The sequence below is a fragment of the Ahaetulla prasina genome, chromosome 3 (genome assembly GCF_028640845.1).
Source record: "Ahaetulla prasina isolate Xishuangbanna chromosome 3, ASM2864084v1, whole genome shotgun sequence".
In the NCBI taxonomy this organism is placed as follows: domain Eukaryota; kingdom Metazoa; phylum Chordata; class Lepidosauria; order Squamata; family Colubridae; genus Ahaetulla; species Ahaetulla prasina.
The window spans coordinates 106,681,731-106,700,841 of NC_080541.1; the positions used below are offsets into that span (position 1 = coordinate 106,681,731).

General features: G+C 34.7%; 1 protein-coding gene across 1 annotated transcript in view; it reads right to left on the reverse strand.

Moving 5' to 3' along the window:
- The window catches only part of CFAP61 (cilia and flagella associated protein 61), a 162,241-nt gene that overhangs the window by 29,258 nt on the left and 113,872 nt on the right, over positions 1-19,111 (reverse strand). Inside the window, exons 21-23 of the mRNA XM_058178325.1 lie at positions 12,282-12,609; positions 10,362-10,453; positions 9,560-9,765 (exon numbers count right to left, since the gene is read on the reverse strand). Of these exons, the coding sequence (XP_058034308.1) occupies positions 9,560-9,765; positions 10,362-10,453; positions 12,282-12,609 (626 nt within the window). The remainder of the gene's footprint in view (positions 1-9,559; positions 9,766-10,361; positions 10,454-12,281; positions 12,610-19,111) is intronic.

Sequence of the window (19,111 nt, forward strand, 5' to 3'; positions counted from 1 at the left end):
TCCTCACTTAACAGCTGTAATTTGGATTTTGGTTGCTAAGTGATACAATTGTAAAGCATAATTTCAAGTAACCATGCTGTTTAGCAATGGCAGTTCCAGCAGTCTCTGGCTACTGGGTTTAAGCGAATCACCACAGGTCACCAAGTGTGTACTTTATATGACTGACTTTTGACTTCCTACTAGCTTCCCCATTGATTTTGCTTATGGGAAACAAGTAGTGAAGGTTGCAAATTGTGATCACGGAACTGCAGACTCGGTGATAGTCAGAAATATAAGCCAGTTGCCGATCATATGTTGATGGAGTTGCTGTGATTGCCAGAACTTTGGGAACCAGTCAGTCAAAAGTAATAATCACTTGGTGCCATCATAAGTCCAAATAGTTATTGAACAAGATATCATTAATTGAGAACTATCTGTAGAGCTTCCATCTCCTTATGTGAATGACTGCTTCTATATGTATTGTATTATTACATCAAACAACATGAGTTATATTGATTTTTAGAGATGCAAGAATTAGAGTTTAAAATTTTGAAGCACCTCTATACAGTACGTTGATATAGTTGTGAAATATTTTGTTTAATAGACACAATCAAGCTAAAGTTAAGCCCTTAAAATTCCAGCATGCATATTATAAAAACCAGCAAAACTAATTATTATGCAAAAATCTCTAAAGAAAATTTATTTGGTAAATTATGATTTGGCTCTAAATTCAGTTAGTCATGCTTTGGTCCTACCTAAATCATTAAGACTAGTTAGTCATGGCTAATTGAAATGTCACTCTAATCAGTGGGGGAAAGAATGATTAACTTTATCAAAATTGAACCTACTACTTCTGCCCTACAGCTTTTTGCTCATGACTGTGCCTCAAGTCTTAGTCATTTTCAAAACTTTATTGAATGAAGTATAATCCATTTTCAACATAAGAAAGCCACACAGCTGCTTTTTAATCCCCTGATTTCTAAACTGAGCTATTGCTCATTAGGAGTATAGTTGTTCATTTAAAAATCCAGTAATGTAATATAAGAGTGATATCTCTAATGCTTGTTAGTGTTTCTTTGCTATTTATATTGATCTATTATAGAAGTCTACTTTTAATAATACATTTCAAGGTTGGCATTTGATTTGTCCAGAAAAGGAAAGCTCTTATAGCTTTTATATATTCTTTTTATTCTGGCTTTTTTCTTCAAAATGAACATCTCGTTATCCTAATTAGAGTTCAAAGTCTACTGAGTAGCATTAGACACATCTAGTCATGCTCACATCCTTTTTTGTTTTTGTCAGAAAAGAAAACTGATGACAGACTTAAAGAAATTTGCAAGAAAAACTGGACTATGAAGCCATAACCCTTTTGAATGTGTGCACACAAAAATACTACAGGACTATATTTCACCGACTTGTGTACGGCGATTAAAGTGGCCTTGACATTTTGAAAATATGTTTAGACTTCATAGTCAACATTCATCCAGGTTTTATTTTGTTTGAATATCCTGTTTATAAAGATATTTTACGTAAATATATTTATATGAACATTGTAATGTTCAGAATATCCTTGAATATCCTGTTTATAAAACCATTTAATGAAAATATTTTTTACATTATACTGGATAATATTCTTATTTTTTTTCCTTTTATATAAACTCCTAAATGGAATGAAAACAAAAACAAAAGCAGGGAGCTAACATCTGTCTATTTACTTCCCTATTTTTTATAATAACAATAATAATAATAATAATAATAACAACAACAACAACAACAGAGTTGGAAGGGACCTTGGAGGTCTTCTAGTCCAACCCCCTGCCCAGGCAGGAAACCCTACACCATTTCAGACAAATGGCTATCCAACATTTTCTTTAAAATTTCCAGTGTTGGAGCATTTACAACTTCTGCAGGCAAGTTTTATTTAAGAGTGTTCAGACATTTTTTCCTTCTATTTATTTTTGTTTTCTTTTCCTGAAAGTATTTGTTTAAGAAAACATATTTTAAACAGGAGAGTCATAAAACTATGCCACAAAGTCTCACACATGTTTACAGTATATTTATGCATACAGTATTGTTTTGGTGTTTGATACTCTCTCTAAATACATAGAAGAATAGTCTATCACCTTAGAAATGATAGGAGTGGCTTCCCTGGTTGAACTTCCAACACTTTGGGTGCAAGATCTGTGACCTCTGTGAGTCCATTCAAAGCTCTCCCTGTCGGGGGGCTTCACTAGAAGCCATAGCCACTTTGGAGGGGTGGTGAAGCAAAGGGGGACTGCCTTGCAAGGCAAGGGGAGCCAAATCTTCCCTCCCTGACTCAGAAAATCCCCTCATCAAAAATGGCTGCCATAAAGCCAGGGAACAGCCAGAACCATAAGTTTGTGCAGGAGTAGAGAAATGCTGAATGGTGTGTCATCTGGGTAAGAAAAGATTTACAGCTGAAGTTGGACCCCACAAAAAATTTAAGGGGAATACCTTTTAGAACAATTTGCTACAACGGCGTACAACTATTGTGGAAAAAAAGCATATTGGAAATTTAAAGAAGTAACTAACTGTTTAAAAAGAAAATTATGTGGGAGATGGAATCCCCAAAATAAAAGGCATGATATTAAAAAGGCATGTTAAGATGCTGGAACTATAGACCTACCTTTTCTTCAAATAATGGAGCTACAAGATAAATCAAGCAAGAGAAATAAACTGGGTATGTCAAAATAAAAGTAGAACAGCAGCAGAGTCACAATAAAAGCAGAGATGAAGCAGAATGAAGTAAAGAGTGTCATCTGATGATGATAGTAAATTTTTGTGACTTGGGAGCAAATATTGAAATGGAGGGAAATAATTGTTGAACGATGTATATTTACTTTCTAAACAGTGGAGACTGGAATATTAAAAAAGAATTGGTATCTGGACCCCTAAATACTATTGAGAATACAAAAACGACTTGAGGAGTGAAGGATCCCTGAAGTAACTAACTGGTTTGATTGGACACTGATGAGATATTTAAACTTGATTAGGAGGTCTGGTTTCTGAATGGATGATTGAGGAGACCTAAATGAAATGGTGTTAATAACTCAAAATAACAAAGATATTAAGGACCTTATCCTGGAACTGCACAAAAAGATGGTGGAAATATTGGATCATATAGATAGAAGACTGAAAACTGTATACAAGAGATGAAGAGCAAAGATCAGGATAAGAAGGAAAAAATGGAATTATCAACTGGAATAGAAGGAGAATTAGAACTAAGAAACCAGCAAACAGAAGATAACAAGGAGGAGACAGTATTAAAATTAATAGGATGGAGGAATTAAAATGGGGGGAAACATTTTAAAAGATTTAAAAAAGAAATGGGAGGAACAAGAAGAGGCTTGGGGGAAAATAATAGGAAAGCTCTCAAATTAAACAATAGGGAAAGACAGGGCAAGGAGGAAAAATTAAATTATGGATTCAGAATATAAACTTGAAGTAGATGGAACTAAAGACTTAAGAGGAAAACAGGGTAGACAAGTTAAAAAAAGGTAGGTTTAAAGAAAGGGATGTGGATAAGAGATAATGGTTAAGGGGAGAAAAAGAGTTAAAGTCATGATTATATGGTAATAATTATATTAAAATTAGAATGATATGGTTGAATAATGGTATTATTAAAAGTGTATAAAATATCATGTATGTCAAAAACAGGAAGTAATGACACCCGGGCGGGTGGGCAGAGCTTTGCTCTATCATCGCTACAGGATCACTGAATCACCGGCCACGATCGCTACCGGATTGCGCAATCCGGTCCGATCTGGGAGCATTTCACTACTGCAGGACATAAAGTGAAGAACAGGATTAATGAATAATCATTTAGTAAATAAGCAAGCTCTCCTCCTGATCAGAAAAAATGCATACAAAGTTTTAAAACTTTTTTTACAAACTGTAGCATGATTATAATTCTAATGATAGGTTTATGTATAGCACAAGAAAGTCTTATGAGCAAGAGAGCTAGAGAGTCATCAGTAGCCATGATGAGCCTGCAGATTTTTCAATATAGGGTTGCAGCAAATGTCATAAAGTCAAACAATACAAAACACCAAGTGGGTGCCATTTTGCCTATGAAGCTTCTGGAATATTTTTGTAAAATCTGAAAGTTAAATAAAAAAAAATCAATTTAAAAACTGAGCTGCACAGATTATTAGATGCAATTCTCGATGCTAGCTATCACATTTAAAACCTTTGGGACTTCTGGTGGCTCCGCTCTCTTCAACGGATGCCTGAAAGGTGCCCGCGTTGGGATTCTTTAAAAAGCCGGCGAAAACAGCGAATATCAGCTGTTCGCCAGCTGAAAGTACTTTCCTTGGGTAAAGGAAAGAGCAGAGGAGGGATAGGAAGAACTCCCTAGAGGCCCCGCTTTCTTGATTTGAAAGCGGGGAACTCAAAGGGGAAAGTTCCCTGGAAATGCCTCTGCAGCAGCTCCAGACCCAGCGTGTCTCTGCTTCGGCAGAAAGAGAAGAAAGCGACCATCTCTGCTTCAAATGATTGTTATGGATTTTAATAAGCAGACGGAATAAACACAAGAGATCAGTCATTTAAACTGCAAGTATTAAATCTGATTTCTATTTTTTCTTTAAAACTTTTTTCCGCTTACAATCAACATTGAAACAAAATGGCCTCGTTAGTTGTTGAGAAAGTGAAAGTGAATGGAAACTATCGTATCGTGCTGGACTGTAAGCAGAGCAGACTGGAATTTTGCTTATTTTTAATTTCTTCTTTTTTTATTTGGATTTAAACAGACTGCTGGATTACTTCAGTTTGTTTAGGTATTTGAGAACAGGACTCTCAGTAAGAATTTGGCCATGAAGTTTCTTTCAGAGGAATGGATTTGTGACTTTATACAGGAATATAGAGAGAAATATAGGGTCCTTGAGTGGCTCAGACTGCTAAGACAGTCTGTTATTAACAGCAGCTGCTTGCAATTACTGCAGGTTCAAGTCCCACCAGGTCCAAGGTTCCATCCTTTATAAGGTAGGTAAAATGAGGACCCAGATCGTTGGGGGCAATAAGTTGACTTTGTATATAATATACAAATGGATGAAGACTATTGCTTGACATAGTGTAAGCCGCCCTGAGTCTTTGGAGAAGGGCGGGATATAAATGCAAATTTAAAAAAAAATGTAATTATCCAAAAATATGAATTGATAAAAAATTGGGATGTTTTGGATGAGAGTTTGGAGGAAACTAATCAATCCAATCAGTAGTTCGAAAATGGAATGGAGGAGATACAAGCAAAAGTGGATAAAAATGAAAATATGATCGTGAATAAACAAGATGATGTAAAATGGCTTTCTTTAAAAGATTTGGATGAAACACCTGAATTTGCGTTACAAGAGGTTGTTTCCCGAACCGACAAAATACACAGGGCTAATGCTTTACAAGAGTTTTCCTTCCGGATTGATGGAATATATGGTAGTAATTTGTGGATTGCTGGACAAAAGGAACCATTAGGAGATATTGTGATTGACTTTTTAAAAGGAGTAATGAAGGAAAGACAGAGACTAATGCATCAAAACCGGCAAGAGACAAAAGTATTATTCTTGAAAGAAGTTTTTCTTGAAATATTAACAGATAAAAATATCAGTGTTCCTGAAAGACTATATGCAAGAAAGATCTGGAAGAAATGGGTTGATTATATGTTTGATATATATCACAAAAGATTAGATATTTGGAATTATATTGGATTTTTTTTTCTTTTCTTTTAAGCTTGTGTACTAAGAAAAATGGCGATGGTCAGAGGAGGAAGGACTAAAGTTGAATAGAGATTGTAATTTGCTGTACTGAAATTATGTAATGTGTTTTACTGAATTGTAAATAGAATACTTTCGAAAGACTTTATGTAAGAAAGATTTGGGGGAAAAATGGGTTGATTATATGGTTTATAGAAGTTACAAGGGAGATATTCTCTGAATTGGATTGGATTTTTAAGCATTATCTGGTTTTAAATACTTTAGGATTCATCTGCTGTATTGAATATATTTTATCGATGTTAATTGTTATTTCTTGAAGGATTTTGGTTATGTAAGGGGGAAGTCAGAGCCAGAGAGGAAAAATTTGTATAATTGTTTTGGAATAATTTAGCTTATGTTTGTTTTTGAACTATACCTTATGGGTGTTCTGGGAAAGGGACAATTTAGTGAATGATTGTTTTTTGAACTATACCTTGTGTTTGTTCTGGGAAGTCGGGGCAGGAGGGTGGTTTTGGAGGGAGGGGGGAGGGGGTGGAGTGGGGGAGGGGAAAAAAAGGGGGGGAAATTTTGTAAAAACTTTTTCAATAAAAAAAACAAAACCTTTCATGGCACAGGACCTGGCTGTTTGAGGGATCCCTCAATTCAAACTGCTTCTGCCCCATTGATACAATCGAGCAGAGTGGATGAACTCGGAATCCTATATATTAAACAATGACATCTAATTTCTGAAACAGTATCACCCTAGAGCCATGATGGTGAACCTATGGCATGCATGCCAAAGGTGGCATGCAGAGCCCTTGGCCTGCACCTGGAGTAGCGTGACTGGGAGGCATCTCCAGTTGGGACGGTGCATTAATTGGACCATGTGATGGACATGTGGGTGCAGGGGAAGGGACTTGAACTTTCTTTTGGGTGTAGAAAACCTGGAAGCTTTCAGATTCGGATTTTCCCAAATATGACATCTCTAATAAAATGGAACTTTGAGGAACTTCTAGCCTTGGAGTCTTCTTTCATTGGGGGTGTTACTTGAAACCCTGACAGCCCTCTCTGCTGGCATGTGTGCCATCGCCCCAAGTCAGATCTCCGTGGCGTTTCTTTTGTGAGGTTCTGTTTCCCTGCAAACGATGAAACAAAAGCTCACAAAAGAAAAAGATCTTACCTCTTGCCACACTGCCAGTGTTGGAATGCTGTGCCTCCTGTCAGCCAGCTGGTCTTTGGGTCTCTGCTGCACAAGTGTGCATGTCCATGCATGTCCATGCATTTGCGTGTGCATGCCCATGCATTTGCGTGTGCATGCCCATGCATTTGCGCATGCATGTCCATGCATTTGCACGAGCATGCTCATGCATTTGCACACACACATTCACTCATTCGCGCACGCATATACCTTTCAGTTCGGGCATGCACACACACACAGTTTGGGCACTTGGTGTCTAAAAGGTTTGCCATCACTGCTCTAGAGATTTGTATGGCTCCTATCCTTATGAAATTTATTTATTTTTTTAAAATAATTTTATTAAACAGTTTTTTTTTTTTTAAAAAGAAATTTTTACAATTTCCTTTTTTCAACATTTTTGCATCAGTAAACATTTGTATATATCTATTTTTCTCCCTTACTTCAATTTACCATTTATACATATGATTCTAATATTTACTTACAGCTCAGAATTAATTTCAGCACATTGAAATCACAGGGGGAAAAATCCAGCATGTCAAATTTTACCTGACAACTGTTATTTGTATTTAGTCCCAACAAAGGGGTTTTTTCTACATTAATAAAAAGTTAAAATCATATGTAATAATTTATAAGAGAGTATTTAGCAGGTTTATAGTTTCCAATAATTATTTTAATAGTGGAATGTTGACCAAAATGTACTTTTAAAATGTTTTAAAAATGTTGTGTCCTAATTTTTTCAGTGAGAAACAGTGGAGAAACAGTTTAGTCACTTTCAAGAAAACAGAACAGCTGTAAGATATTGTTTATCGGAAATTGAAAGAAGTACTGCGTCTGAAGCTCTAGTTACAGATAGGGATTAACTCAGCTGGAATGTAAAAGATGAGCTTGTAGAAGAACCAGAATTTTCAGAACTGGTGGGATATATTATTTTTGTAGACCAGTTCTAAATTTAACTAATTTTAAAACACAACTCTGCTTTCACAAAATTCATCACCAAAGGGTTAAAACTTTGAACCTGATGAATACAATTCATGGCTAGATATGGCCTCTAATTTAAAAGACCATTTGCATGTCACAAAGAGGCAAATTAACTCCCAGGTGACAGCTGTTTCACTGAGTTTATTCTTGGCATTGGCTACCATGCTGGGGAAAACTAATCCAGTTATAAAAGGATTTTTTAAAAAGCGTACTTTAACCTTGGAGTAAAGAACTTGGAAAAATGCAATAATGGTGTACTTAAAATGGACTATATTATTAACTAATTGTATTTGTTTATTGTTTATTTGTTAGGTAATGTAGGGTAAATATCAGAGATATGGAATTTTAAGACCAAGTAGACATGGACCACTGGGTGTATCCACTGTACCTTTACATATACTGTAATACTATATTAAATGTGCTCTTTATTGCAAGCATGTAAAATAATAAAAAAATATCTATTCCTACATTTTGTCCTAAAAATACTATAGTTAAATTTAAAAACCTTGGAAGAAAAATACAGGCTCTTCCATTTTGAATGGAAAGTAATGAACTATTAAAATGTTGAAGAGTTCTTATTACTGGCATAGATGGCATTAGCAGATATCTATAATAATTTTGGAAGATGTATTATACTTGCTACAATTCCCTACAATATCTTGACATTCTGGGTTCATACGTTGTGTAAAGCCATAATATAGTTTTGGTTTAGGTGTTGTGTGAATTATAGAATTGTGGAGTTACAAAAATAACTCTCTGCAATATTCTGGAAAACTTGTTTAACAATCCTTGAGAAGTGGCTGTACAACTTTTTAAAAAACACATCTAACTCTAGAAATATTATATACCTATAATATTATAGATAATTTTACTATTAACAGAGATACAAAAGTGGGCAGTAGGTATAAAAAGGTTGACTACCCCTGATCTAAGATGTTTAAAAAAGAGATTTTTTGCTTGGTAGTATGCTGACTGAATATCAATGACACTGTTGTGTATTAAAAAAACTTCCAAGTATGTGCCGATTGAGGGTGCTGGATGCCTTTTCTCAACAGATGGACATCAAGCTACTGAGTCTAGAAACATCTCTTAATTCAAGCATTCCAAAATAAAGAAAAAAATACATGCACATTATTTTCTCATCCAAGCTTCTACTAGGAAAGGCAATCAAGCAACTATTTTTAAAAACCAGCAACAGGCAGTATGCTGCCTATAACCATCAGTATACAAAAATCTCTGCCCCGCCCTCTTTTCTTTACATATTATTTTAATTTTTTAAAAATCAAGAAATGGCTGTCGGCAAAGCAAAACATTAGCTAATATGGCATATTAGTATTTTTGGAGAGGCCTTAACCAGCATAGTGAACAGGCAAGTCTCCTACAACAATAATTTTGTAGTGCATCTATCACAAGTGCTCAAAATCTGATACAGTACTATAGCTCTCAGTCCCAAAGATTAGCCACGTTTTAATTAATTTCTCTCTTTGAAAAATGTGTATCCCCCTATTTGCAATCAAGGTTTCTGATAGTAGCTGTAAAGTCACTAAGCTCTTCCTAATAATAGTCTCCATGGAGTCTCTGTTTACCTTTCAGGAACAAGTACCCATTACTGATGTTGCCTATGAGCAGGACACTTTTCTTCAAAAGTAAAATCTGCCCCAAATAACTGCCTTATTATAGATTGCAAAAGCAAAATAAATCTTACCTATAGAGATTTGAGATCAGTCCCTCCCTCCAGCGAGAACAAAGATTATTAAGAAGACGTTCATGGTGTCCAAATAAAGATATATAGTTGGAAACAGGAATAGGTTCCTTTGAAAAGCAAGTAATGGTTTCTATTCTGCTGTATTGGTTGACATGTATTCTGAAGTAAGTTCCCTTTATTGCATCTCCTGTTGTGATTGCCATCCCCTGTAATAAATTGAGAAAAGTGTTGGGACAACAGACGAAGCTAGACCACATATGAATTTACTCACTCCAGGAAGAGAACAAGGAAGATAGGGAGGTAGGTTGGTTAGATACAAAAATGCTTTATATCAATGCCTTGCAACAGGATTTTTAGTTATACCACAAAGGTTATATTCTAAGACATTATTATTAAAAATAAGATTAGCTCTATTTAAATGTTATATCAGTTCCTTTACAGGAAAAGATTTCCAGGCAATGAAGGTCTTCTAAGCCGAACTGCTTGGTACATATATATTAAATAGTGATGCATAAAAAAGGCAATGAAGAATATACCTATATATTTGTTTTAAGGTGCTTGTTAATATTGCTAGCAAAAAAAGAGGCAATCTACACATTCAATTAATATACTAGAGGACTGAAAGCCTGTAAATTATATTGTGACAGTCACAATGTCATTACACCTCATGTTGCATTTTGACTAATTTGTCTGATTTATAGGCTTATTATATGTCCATAAGTTTCCTACAAAAGAAAAGAAAAATATCCTCAAGATACTTGTAATTCAAACCTCAACTGTTTATTACTTAGCGAGTACTTACATAATCAGGTTGTGATTCTTGTACATCCAAGCGGGCAGGAATCCCAGGTTTAAAAACATGCAAATAATTATATTTTCCAGGTAGAATACCACCTGTGAAAAACAATATTATCAAAACATGTAGATTATATAAAATCAGTAAACTTGTTAATCATTAGGCCTTCAAAGTACTTAGTTATTTTTTTAAATCAATCCAGGGTGACTGGAAGAACAGATGAAACTTTGTTGCAACTTAATTGATGGTATGCACTGTGGTGGTTACATGCTGGACTGAAGATCTAATTTCAATCAGTGAAATCTTTTCAAGAAATGCAAAAGGTAAATTCTGCTTTCTGTAAACACCACAGCTGAGAGGATCAGAATACTGGAGGAACATTCAAGATCTTTTTAATAATGAAAAGGGATTACTGGATTCTCAGACCTACTTCATGTTTGGTATTTTTTCTCACAGGAGATGCCATCAAATATGTTAACTGGAAAATATGACTGTATGACGAAGTGAGGAAACAGATTTATCAGGCAAGTGGGATTGGTTATGCTTTTCTAATGATTTTTTTTCTATTTAACAACTGATTCGATCAAAAAAATTTTAAAATGTAAGAAATTGTTTTTAATATATCTTTATTTCTTTGGAAGCCAAAATGTATGGTGTGTCAGTCTTACAAAAACAAATATCCAACAATTATTTCAGGGGCTAACACTGAGTATTAAATACCTGACACATACAGCATTTCTTTTTGAGGATTTTTTTTTAAAGTATCTCTTTTTACGAGATCTACTGCAACTGTTACCACTTCTTTTAAATCATTTTCTCTAGTTTCTATTTGAAGAGAAAAGAAGCAGAAGGAAGAATGTGAGAAGAAGAGAGGAAATTATGTCTGCAAGAGTTCAGCAAAATAGATGGCAAAGTTTTGGCCAATTTTCTTTCATGTACTGTCCACAATATAAGACTTTTTAGACTGCTTGCAGACCCTAAAACTCTATATGTAGTCCCTCTCTAAGCCTCCAAAACTTGCTTCCTATGATAAAATGAGAAAATTTATTTAAAACAAGTTAATCAAGTTAATTGTACTTTAGACTGAATCAAATCAAAAAATATTTTTGCTCAGGCTGGTGTTGAATTTGAAATATGGCCAAAACCAGGGCCAGTTCTGGACTTTCTGGCACCTTAGGCAATCATATTCTGGTACCCCAATTTTTTGGCTCATCTTCCAATTTTGTTAGGAATTACAAAAAATACATTCTCTTGTTTTTGTTGTTGTTGTTGAAGTTTTTGAGCATTATACTTATTATTTTCTGTGAGATGTCCAGACTGGATTTGGCATTTTTATCCACCTATCAAGTCCTTCCCAAGGTCCTGGGTTAGGCAGAAGTTGATTTTTGATGGTGTTAACATTGCAGGATGTAAGCTGTTCCGAATAAAGCTGGTTTTTGCAATTGACTGATGGTGATTTTGTCAGTGCTGATGGTATTCAAGTGAGGTTCCAGTTGTTTTGGGATTGCATCCAAGGCACCTATTACTATTGGTACTACCTTTGCTTTCTTTTGCCATAATTGCTCTATTTCTATTTGTAGACCATTATATTATATTCTTTTCTTCTCTTCTCTAGTTCTTTCTTTTCCCTTCTGCTGTCTCCAGGTACTGCTACATCCACTGTCTAGACTTGTCTTTTTTAAATCAACAATAATTGTTTTATGGCAGGTGCCTGTCTCTTTAAAGTCCCAGAGCACTATTATTATAAATACTTAAATAAGCAAACAGAGCAGGAAAAATTAAATTATTTTGCCAATGGGTAATAATGTTATCTTTCTGAATTTGATATATCATGAATTTATTTTTTTTTCTTCCAAATATTTCTGATATATCAAGGTGAAATTTATAGAAATGCAAGATTATTAAAAACAAATATATCTGGCTCACCTTGAATTTTGCATCCCTTATACATAGGAATTAGTCTATCTAAATCTTCTGGAGGTTCAAAAATTGGCTCCAAAGTTGGATCAAAAAGATTCAGCATGGTTGCAGCAAGCTGAAAACCAATCTCTTTTGAGCTGAAATTGCTGTGTGTCCATTCATTAGCATAGTATATATTGGAAAATTTGGTTAAAGAACCTGCAGCCCTGATGCTCACATCATTAGTATGGAAGTTGGTATCAATCACAAGCCTCCCATCATAGACAAGGCATGCATCATTAACTGCTTTGAAAGTCTCATAATCCACTCTTTTTTTGGTAAAGTTAAAGAACACCTAAAATAAATTGAAAGAAATAAAGTATATAATAATTTAGTAACTTTCTAATAAACATAGATAAGTTCTTAATTAAATAATTAAGCTTAGTTTTTAGAATGTTTCATGTTCAAAGCAGATAAGTATCCTTCCTGTGTCAGTGTAATGCAGACACTTTCCAATAGTTAGAACACAAAGTATATTCCTTGCATAGGATAAAGCAGGGCTTTGGATGCATTTGCAGCATACTAGACAAAATATATTAAACTTATTGTTAATGAATTTTCCATTAGCAAAGCACTGTATATTGTGTGGAGCATTGGTATAATTAAGACTAGTAACTTAAGCTATTTCTTTCATCAATTAATGAAAATCTCAACTGAGCAAACCTATGATGAGTGGAAAAGGTCAAGATGAGCTGATGACAACCATGACAATGGAAGATTGTGACTTAAAGAATAAATAATTAACAGTAGGAATTAATAAATGGAAATGAAAGAAAAATATAGTTGTGAAGGATGCAATAGATAAACAATATAATCTTGTTGAGGGGACTTGATGAATATATTTATGGAAGAAAAGGTGTACGTCTAATTACAAATGAGAAGGTTAAAATGTATTTCAGAAAGTATGACTTGGTGTCAGCTAGGTTGTTGGTTCAAATGAAAGAATGAATACAAGTACAGGTAGTCTTCGACTTACGACCACAATTGAGCCCAAAATTTCTGTTGGTAAGTGACACATTTGTTAAGTGAATGTTGTCCCATTTTACAACCTTTCTTGCCACAATTGTTAAGTTAATAACTCACTTGATAAGTGAATTTGGCTTCCCCGTTGACTTTGCAAACGATCACATGAACCCAGGACACAGCAACGTCATAAATATGAATCAGATGCTAAGTATCTGAATTTTGATCACGTGACCATGGGGATGCTGCAACAGTTGTAAGTGTGAAAACTGGTCATCACTCACTTTTTAAAATGTCATTGTAACTTCAAGCGGTCATTAAATGAACTATTGTAAGCCGAGAACTATCTGTAGTCCTCACTCAATGACCACAATTAGACTGGCAGCTCTATCACTAAGCAATACAGCTGTTAAGAAAGACATCATGTGACCAATATGGACTTGTGCCTTTGCTTCTGCTGCAGTTCTTAAGCGAGACATCACATGATCATGACTTGCAATTTTATTGCTAGTTCCTACATTGACTCTGCTTGTAGAAATCAAGCTTTAAACTGTGTAAATGGCAATCGTGTAACTGTGGGACATTGAGATGTTTGTAAATGCCTACCAACTGCAAAGTGCCCAATTTACAGTATATCACCATGGGAACACTGAGATGTTTGAAAGTGTGAGGAACTTTTGTAACTTCAAACAGTTGCTAAACAGGACAGTTGTTAAGCAAGGACTAGGTGTAATTTAATCATAGATTCATGGCACATAATTTTTTTGCTAATTCATTCTTGGTTAGGGGGAAAGTATGTCTAATTCTAAATAAATGTGATGTATAGGGAAAAACATTTGTTAGATGATCTATGAAAATGAGACAAGACAGTACTGAAAAAATTGATTTGTCCATTTGCAATCCCAAGAATGACTGATGAGTATCTGCTTAAAAAAAGCTTTGTATTAAGTATGCGGTTTAAACATGTCTATTCATATGTACACATGGAAAAATAATCAATATAAAGCTAAGAACCCAACTGATTTTACTGTTTAATTATGAATGATTAGAGAATTAGTGAAGGATACAAGGGTGATGAGAGGTTCTGAATGTGAGAGAAGCCATTTTTGATAGTGTTAAAAGTGGAATTTAGGAAAAAAAGACATTGAAGAGAGTAGAGATATTGCAGAAAAAGTATAAGTCTTGACATAGAAATAGATCAATCTCCCAATTTATCAAGTGGAAAAAAAAGATATAAGAAAAAATTTAAGAAGATGTAAAAAAGGTGATGTGGTACTCCAATCCTATTTGGTGAAAATAGAGTTTAGAGTTCTGGGTATAATTATCCTCTGTGTAGGATTAACATGTTTCCCAATGAGCTTAGCTCTTTTATCAGCAAAGGATAGATTCTGATCCGCACTATCAGCAAAATTAGTTTTATTAAGACTCTCTCCTTTCTACCTGCTTTTCTTTGGTTATGAGCAAGCCAGATTCTTTTTTTAAAAAATGAAGGTAACATCTTTTCTAAAATCTCTGTTTAATAATCCCTGAAGTTTATCATAGGCATCTTGGAGCTCTGAAATGCAGAACATTCTTTTCCAGCATTCTTATATCCAATGAGTTTGGGCAGACTGAATCTATAGAACATGTTCTTTATTGCTTATTTTCTTAGATTTCCGGTACCCTTGCCATATTGGTCAATTTTATGCATTTTTACTTCTTTTAATTTAATCTTCCTATAACATATGTATATTTTGCACTGCAGCTTGTGCCCATTAGTATAGAATATCTTATTTTCATTTTTCTTCTATTTTTAATTATCATATTTTATCACTTTTATTATAGCATATAATTATAAACTATTTACTACATCATCACAAGTTATTATACCATTAATAGTAATGATAAATTACATTTTTGTCCTTTGCAGAATTATTAATTTGATGCTATCTCACCTTGTTATAGAGTAGATCTTTGCTATCGTGTTGTGTATTTGGAACATTTTATTTTGGGATCTTATGTTTTAATTCATTTGTAAGCAGCTAACCGTGATTTGGGGGTTCTATGATCGATCTCTTTCAGTACTGAATGCTTGCATTTAGTATTTAAAGTTTAAAAAGTATTTTTATATGCTATGTTCTTTTTAAAAATAAAATGTAGTTTTGTTTACCTCTTTTTAAATTGCCCCCCCTCTCTCCCTCCCTCCCTCCCTGCCTCCCTCCCTCTCTCTTTTGAAAGAGCTTTAGATTATATCACTTCACAAATATTTACTTTTTGTGTTTTGATCTTTTAATCACTATAAAGGTAGTATAGGTTTTGAGAGTCTTATTTCTATCATACATTGAAGTTAGGGGGAAAATGCCAGCTGAGGCAAACCCTGGAAGATAGATAGCAGCAACAGAAACTTTCAAACTGCAATCGCAAATCATCGACAAGGCTTCCAAGACAGGAGTGTCAGTCTTCCATACTATGGGCTCAATAATCTGTTTAAAGGTAAAGGTTCCCCTCGCACATACCTGCTAGTCATTCCTGACTCTAGGAGGCAGTGCTCATCTCCGTTTCAAAGCGAAGAGCCAGCGCTGTCCGAAGATGTCTCCATGGTCATGTGGCCGGCATGACTCAACACCAAAGGCGCAAGGAATGCTGTTACCTTCCCACCAAAGGTAGTCCCTATTTTTTCTACTTGCATTTTTTATGTGCTTTCAAACTGCTAGGTTGACAGAAGCTGGGACAAGTAACGGGAGCTCACCCCGTTACCCAGCAGCACTAGGGATTCGAACCGCTGAACTGCCGACCTTTTGATCGACAAGCTCAGCATCCTAGCCCCTGAGCTACCACGTCCCTTAATCTGCTTAAGTATCATCAAATTGGTGTTAATTCTTAGTGACCTCATACATAGATTTTTTTAGGAGGACCTGTCCTGAAGCTGGTCTTTCAGATTTTCCAATATTGCACCATTGCTGCTGAACATCCTATTTTCTTTCCTTCCACCTTTCCCAGCATTACAAACTACTCCAGAAAACAAGGCTTTTGCATAATGTATCCAAACTATGATAAATTGAGGCTGGATATTGTGCCTCAGGGTTGATTTATTTGAAAATCCATTTATTTATTTAGATGGCTATAAAAACACCAATGTTCAAAAGTAATAATGCTCTTTCTATCCTGCTTCTTCAGACATTTACCTCCATAACGCAGAGAGCAGAGAAACCCATTTCCTGCATAATTTGATCTTTGTAGGTATAGACACAATCCTGAATATATTTTCCATGGACTTGATGGCTTCTCTACCAAGCACTAGTTTGCAGTATATCTCTTGACTGCTGGCTTTTGTATTGTTGATTCTAATTAGTAGACAGTTGATCATCTATCTACTACCACTTAGATAGCTACCTGTTGAGCTATCTACCTCCTCAGTATCAATTCTAAGGCTGGTACTTGTTGTCAAGTACATTTAATCATAATTCTTTTTTCATTTTGCTTTTTCACTTTCCTTGCTACAGTTTGCAAATTATTTGCATTTTCATGTATCAAGGTCATTAGCATAATGCAAATTATTGATGTTTCTTTCTCCAGTTTTAAAACCATGCTCATTTTCTTCCAGTCCAGCTTTCTTCCATATATATTTCACATATAGGTTGAATGAATGAATGAATCAATCAATCAATCAATGTCTATATTATACAGCTTTATCTTATTCAATTGCCAACCTGATGCCAATCTGTTTTGTCATGTTTTGTCTATACTATGGCTTCCTGATCTGGGCATAGGTTTCACATGAAGACAATGAGATGTTCTGGAATTCCTATTTTTTCAAGCACATTTCACAGCTTGACATGATTGACATGACTGCCTTTCTATAATTAATGAGCATGTATTCACTTATTTCTGGTAATCTTTGGTTTTCTTAATTATCTAGTATGCATCAGTTCCTCAGCCTTTTCTAAAACCACATCTGGCATTTCTATTTCCCGTTTGGGCAAACCTAAGGATTATGTTGCTGCCATGTAAAAACCTTATATAGACTTTCTGTAGAAATATTGAATTGATGATTTAGGGATTTGGGGAATGAAAAGGGTTAAAAGGAGAGGGGAAGGGAATTATAAAGTAAGAGGAAAAAAAGAGGAAGGAAAAAGAGTAAGATGGAAACTATGTGATAGAAAGCAGAGTAGAAATCTTATTTCCTTTTTTTTATTATTTTCTTCTCTTTCTCTTTTTATCTTTTTTCCATTGTTATAGTTTTTATTATATTTTAAAATGCTATATTAAAAAAAGAAAAGAACATCTGGCATCTCCCTTTCCAAATAGAGCCCAAATCTGCATTGTATAAGGATTAGTTTGCTAGTATGTGAAGTTAGGGATATGTAGGATAGCTGGCACACTCTCTTAACTCTTCTTTATTTGGAGCTGAGATGTGAATTTCTTTCAATTTATTTTCCATTTCCCAGAAAATCCTATTTTCTGGATTTGCTGGCATAATTTGATTAGAGCCAGTACTCATCCTGATTCTATTGCTTGCCATATTTTTTTGGCTAATTACTTCCTAGCCATCTAGCCTGGTTACATCCGTAGTATTGATCTTATTTAATTTTCTTCTACTAAAGGTTCTTGTAAGAAGTGAATATTATCTAATCTATCTTGGATATATATATAACATTTATATGCCACCCGGACACTGACATGTCCTCGTTTCTCAGCTCATGATCCAGCACTATATTGCACTATCATGCTATATTTTCCATCCATATCGTTTTTTTAGTAAATCACAGGAGTGGTTTAGCATTGCCTATTGCTGTGTGGTATGAAATAATGTCCTTGCCATTGTTAATAAATTGATCATCTACTGCTGCCATCTTCCAATATTGCTGCTGTCCTATATAAAAGGTAAAGGTAAAGGTTCCCCTCGCACATATGTGCTAGTCGTTGCCGACTCTAGGGGGCGGTGCTCATCTATATATGTCCTATATAGATATATATATAGATATATATAGATATATATAACATTTATATGCCACCCGGACACTGACATGTCCTCGTTTCTCAGCTCATGATCCAGCACTATATTGCACTATCATGCTATATTTTCCATCCATATCGTTTTTTTAGTAAATCACAGGAGTGGTTTAGCATTGCCTATTGCTGTGTGGTATGAAATAATGTCCTTGCCATTGTTAATAAATTGATCATCTACTGCTGCCATCTTCCAATATTGCTGCTGTCCTATATAGATATATATATAACATTTATATGCCACCCGGACACTGACATGTCCTCGTTTCTCAGCTCATGATCCAGCACTATATTGCACTATCATGCTATATTTTCCATCCATATCGTTTTCTTAGTAAATCACAGGAGTGGTTTAGCATTGCCTATTGCTGTGTGGTATGAAATAATGTCCTTGCCATTGTTAATAAATTGATCATCTACTGCTGCCATCTTCCAATATTGCTGCTGTCCTATATAGATATATATATAACATTTATATGCCACCCGGACACTGACATGTCCTCGTTTCTCAGCTCATGATCCAGCACTATATTGCACTATCATGCTATATTTTCCATCCATATCGTTTTTTTAGTAAATCACAGGAGTGGTTTAGCATTGCCTATTGCTGTGTGGTATGAAATAATGTCCTTGCCATTGTTAATAAATTGATCATCTACTGCTGCCATCTTCCAATATTGCTGCTGTCCTATATAGATATATAGAGAATATATATATATATATATATATATATATATATATATATATATATATATATATATATATAGATATATATATGTTTTCTGAGGTTTTCAGGTGTTTGTATGTAGATCTTTGGTTATTGGGTTTTCTCCGTGTAAAATTGG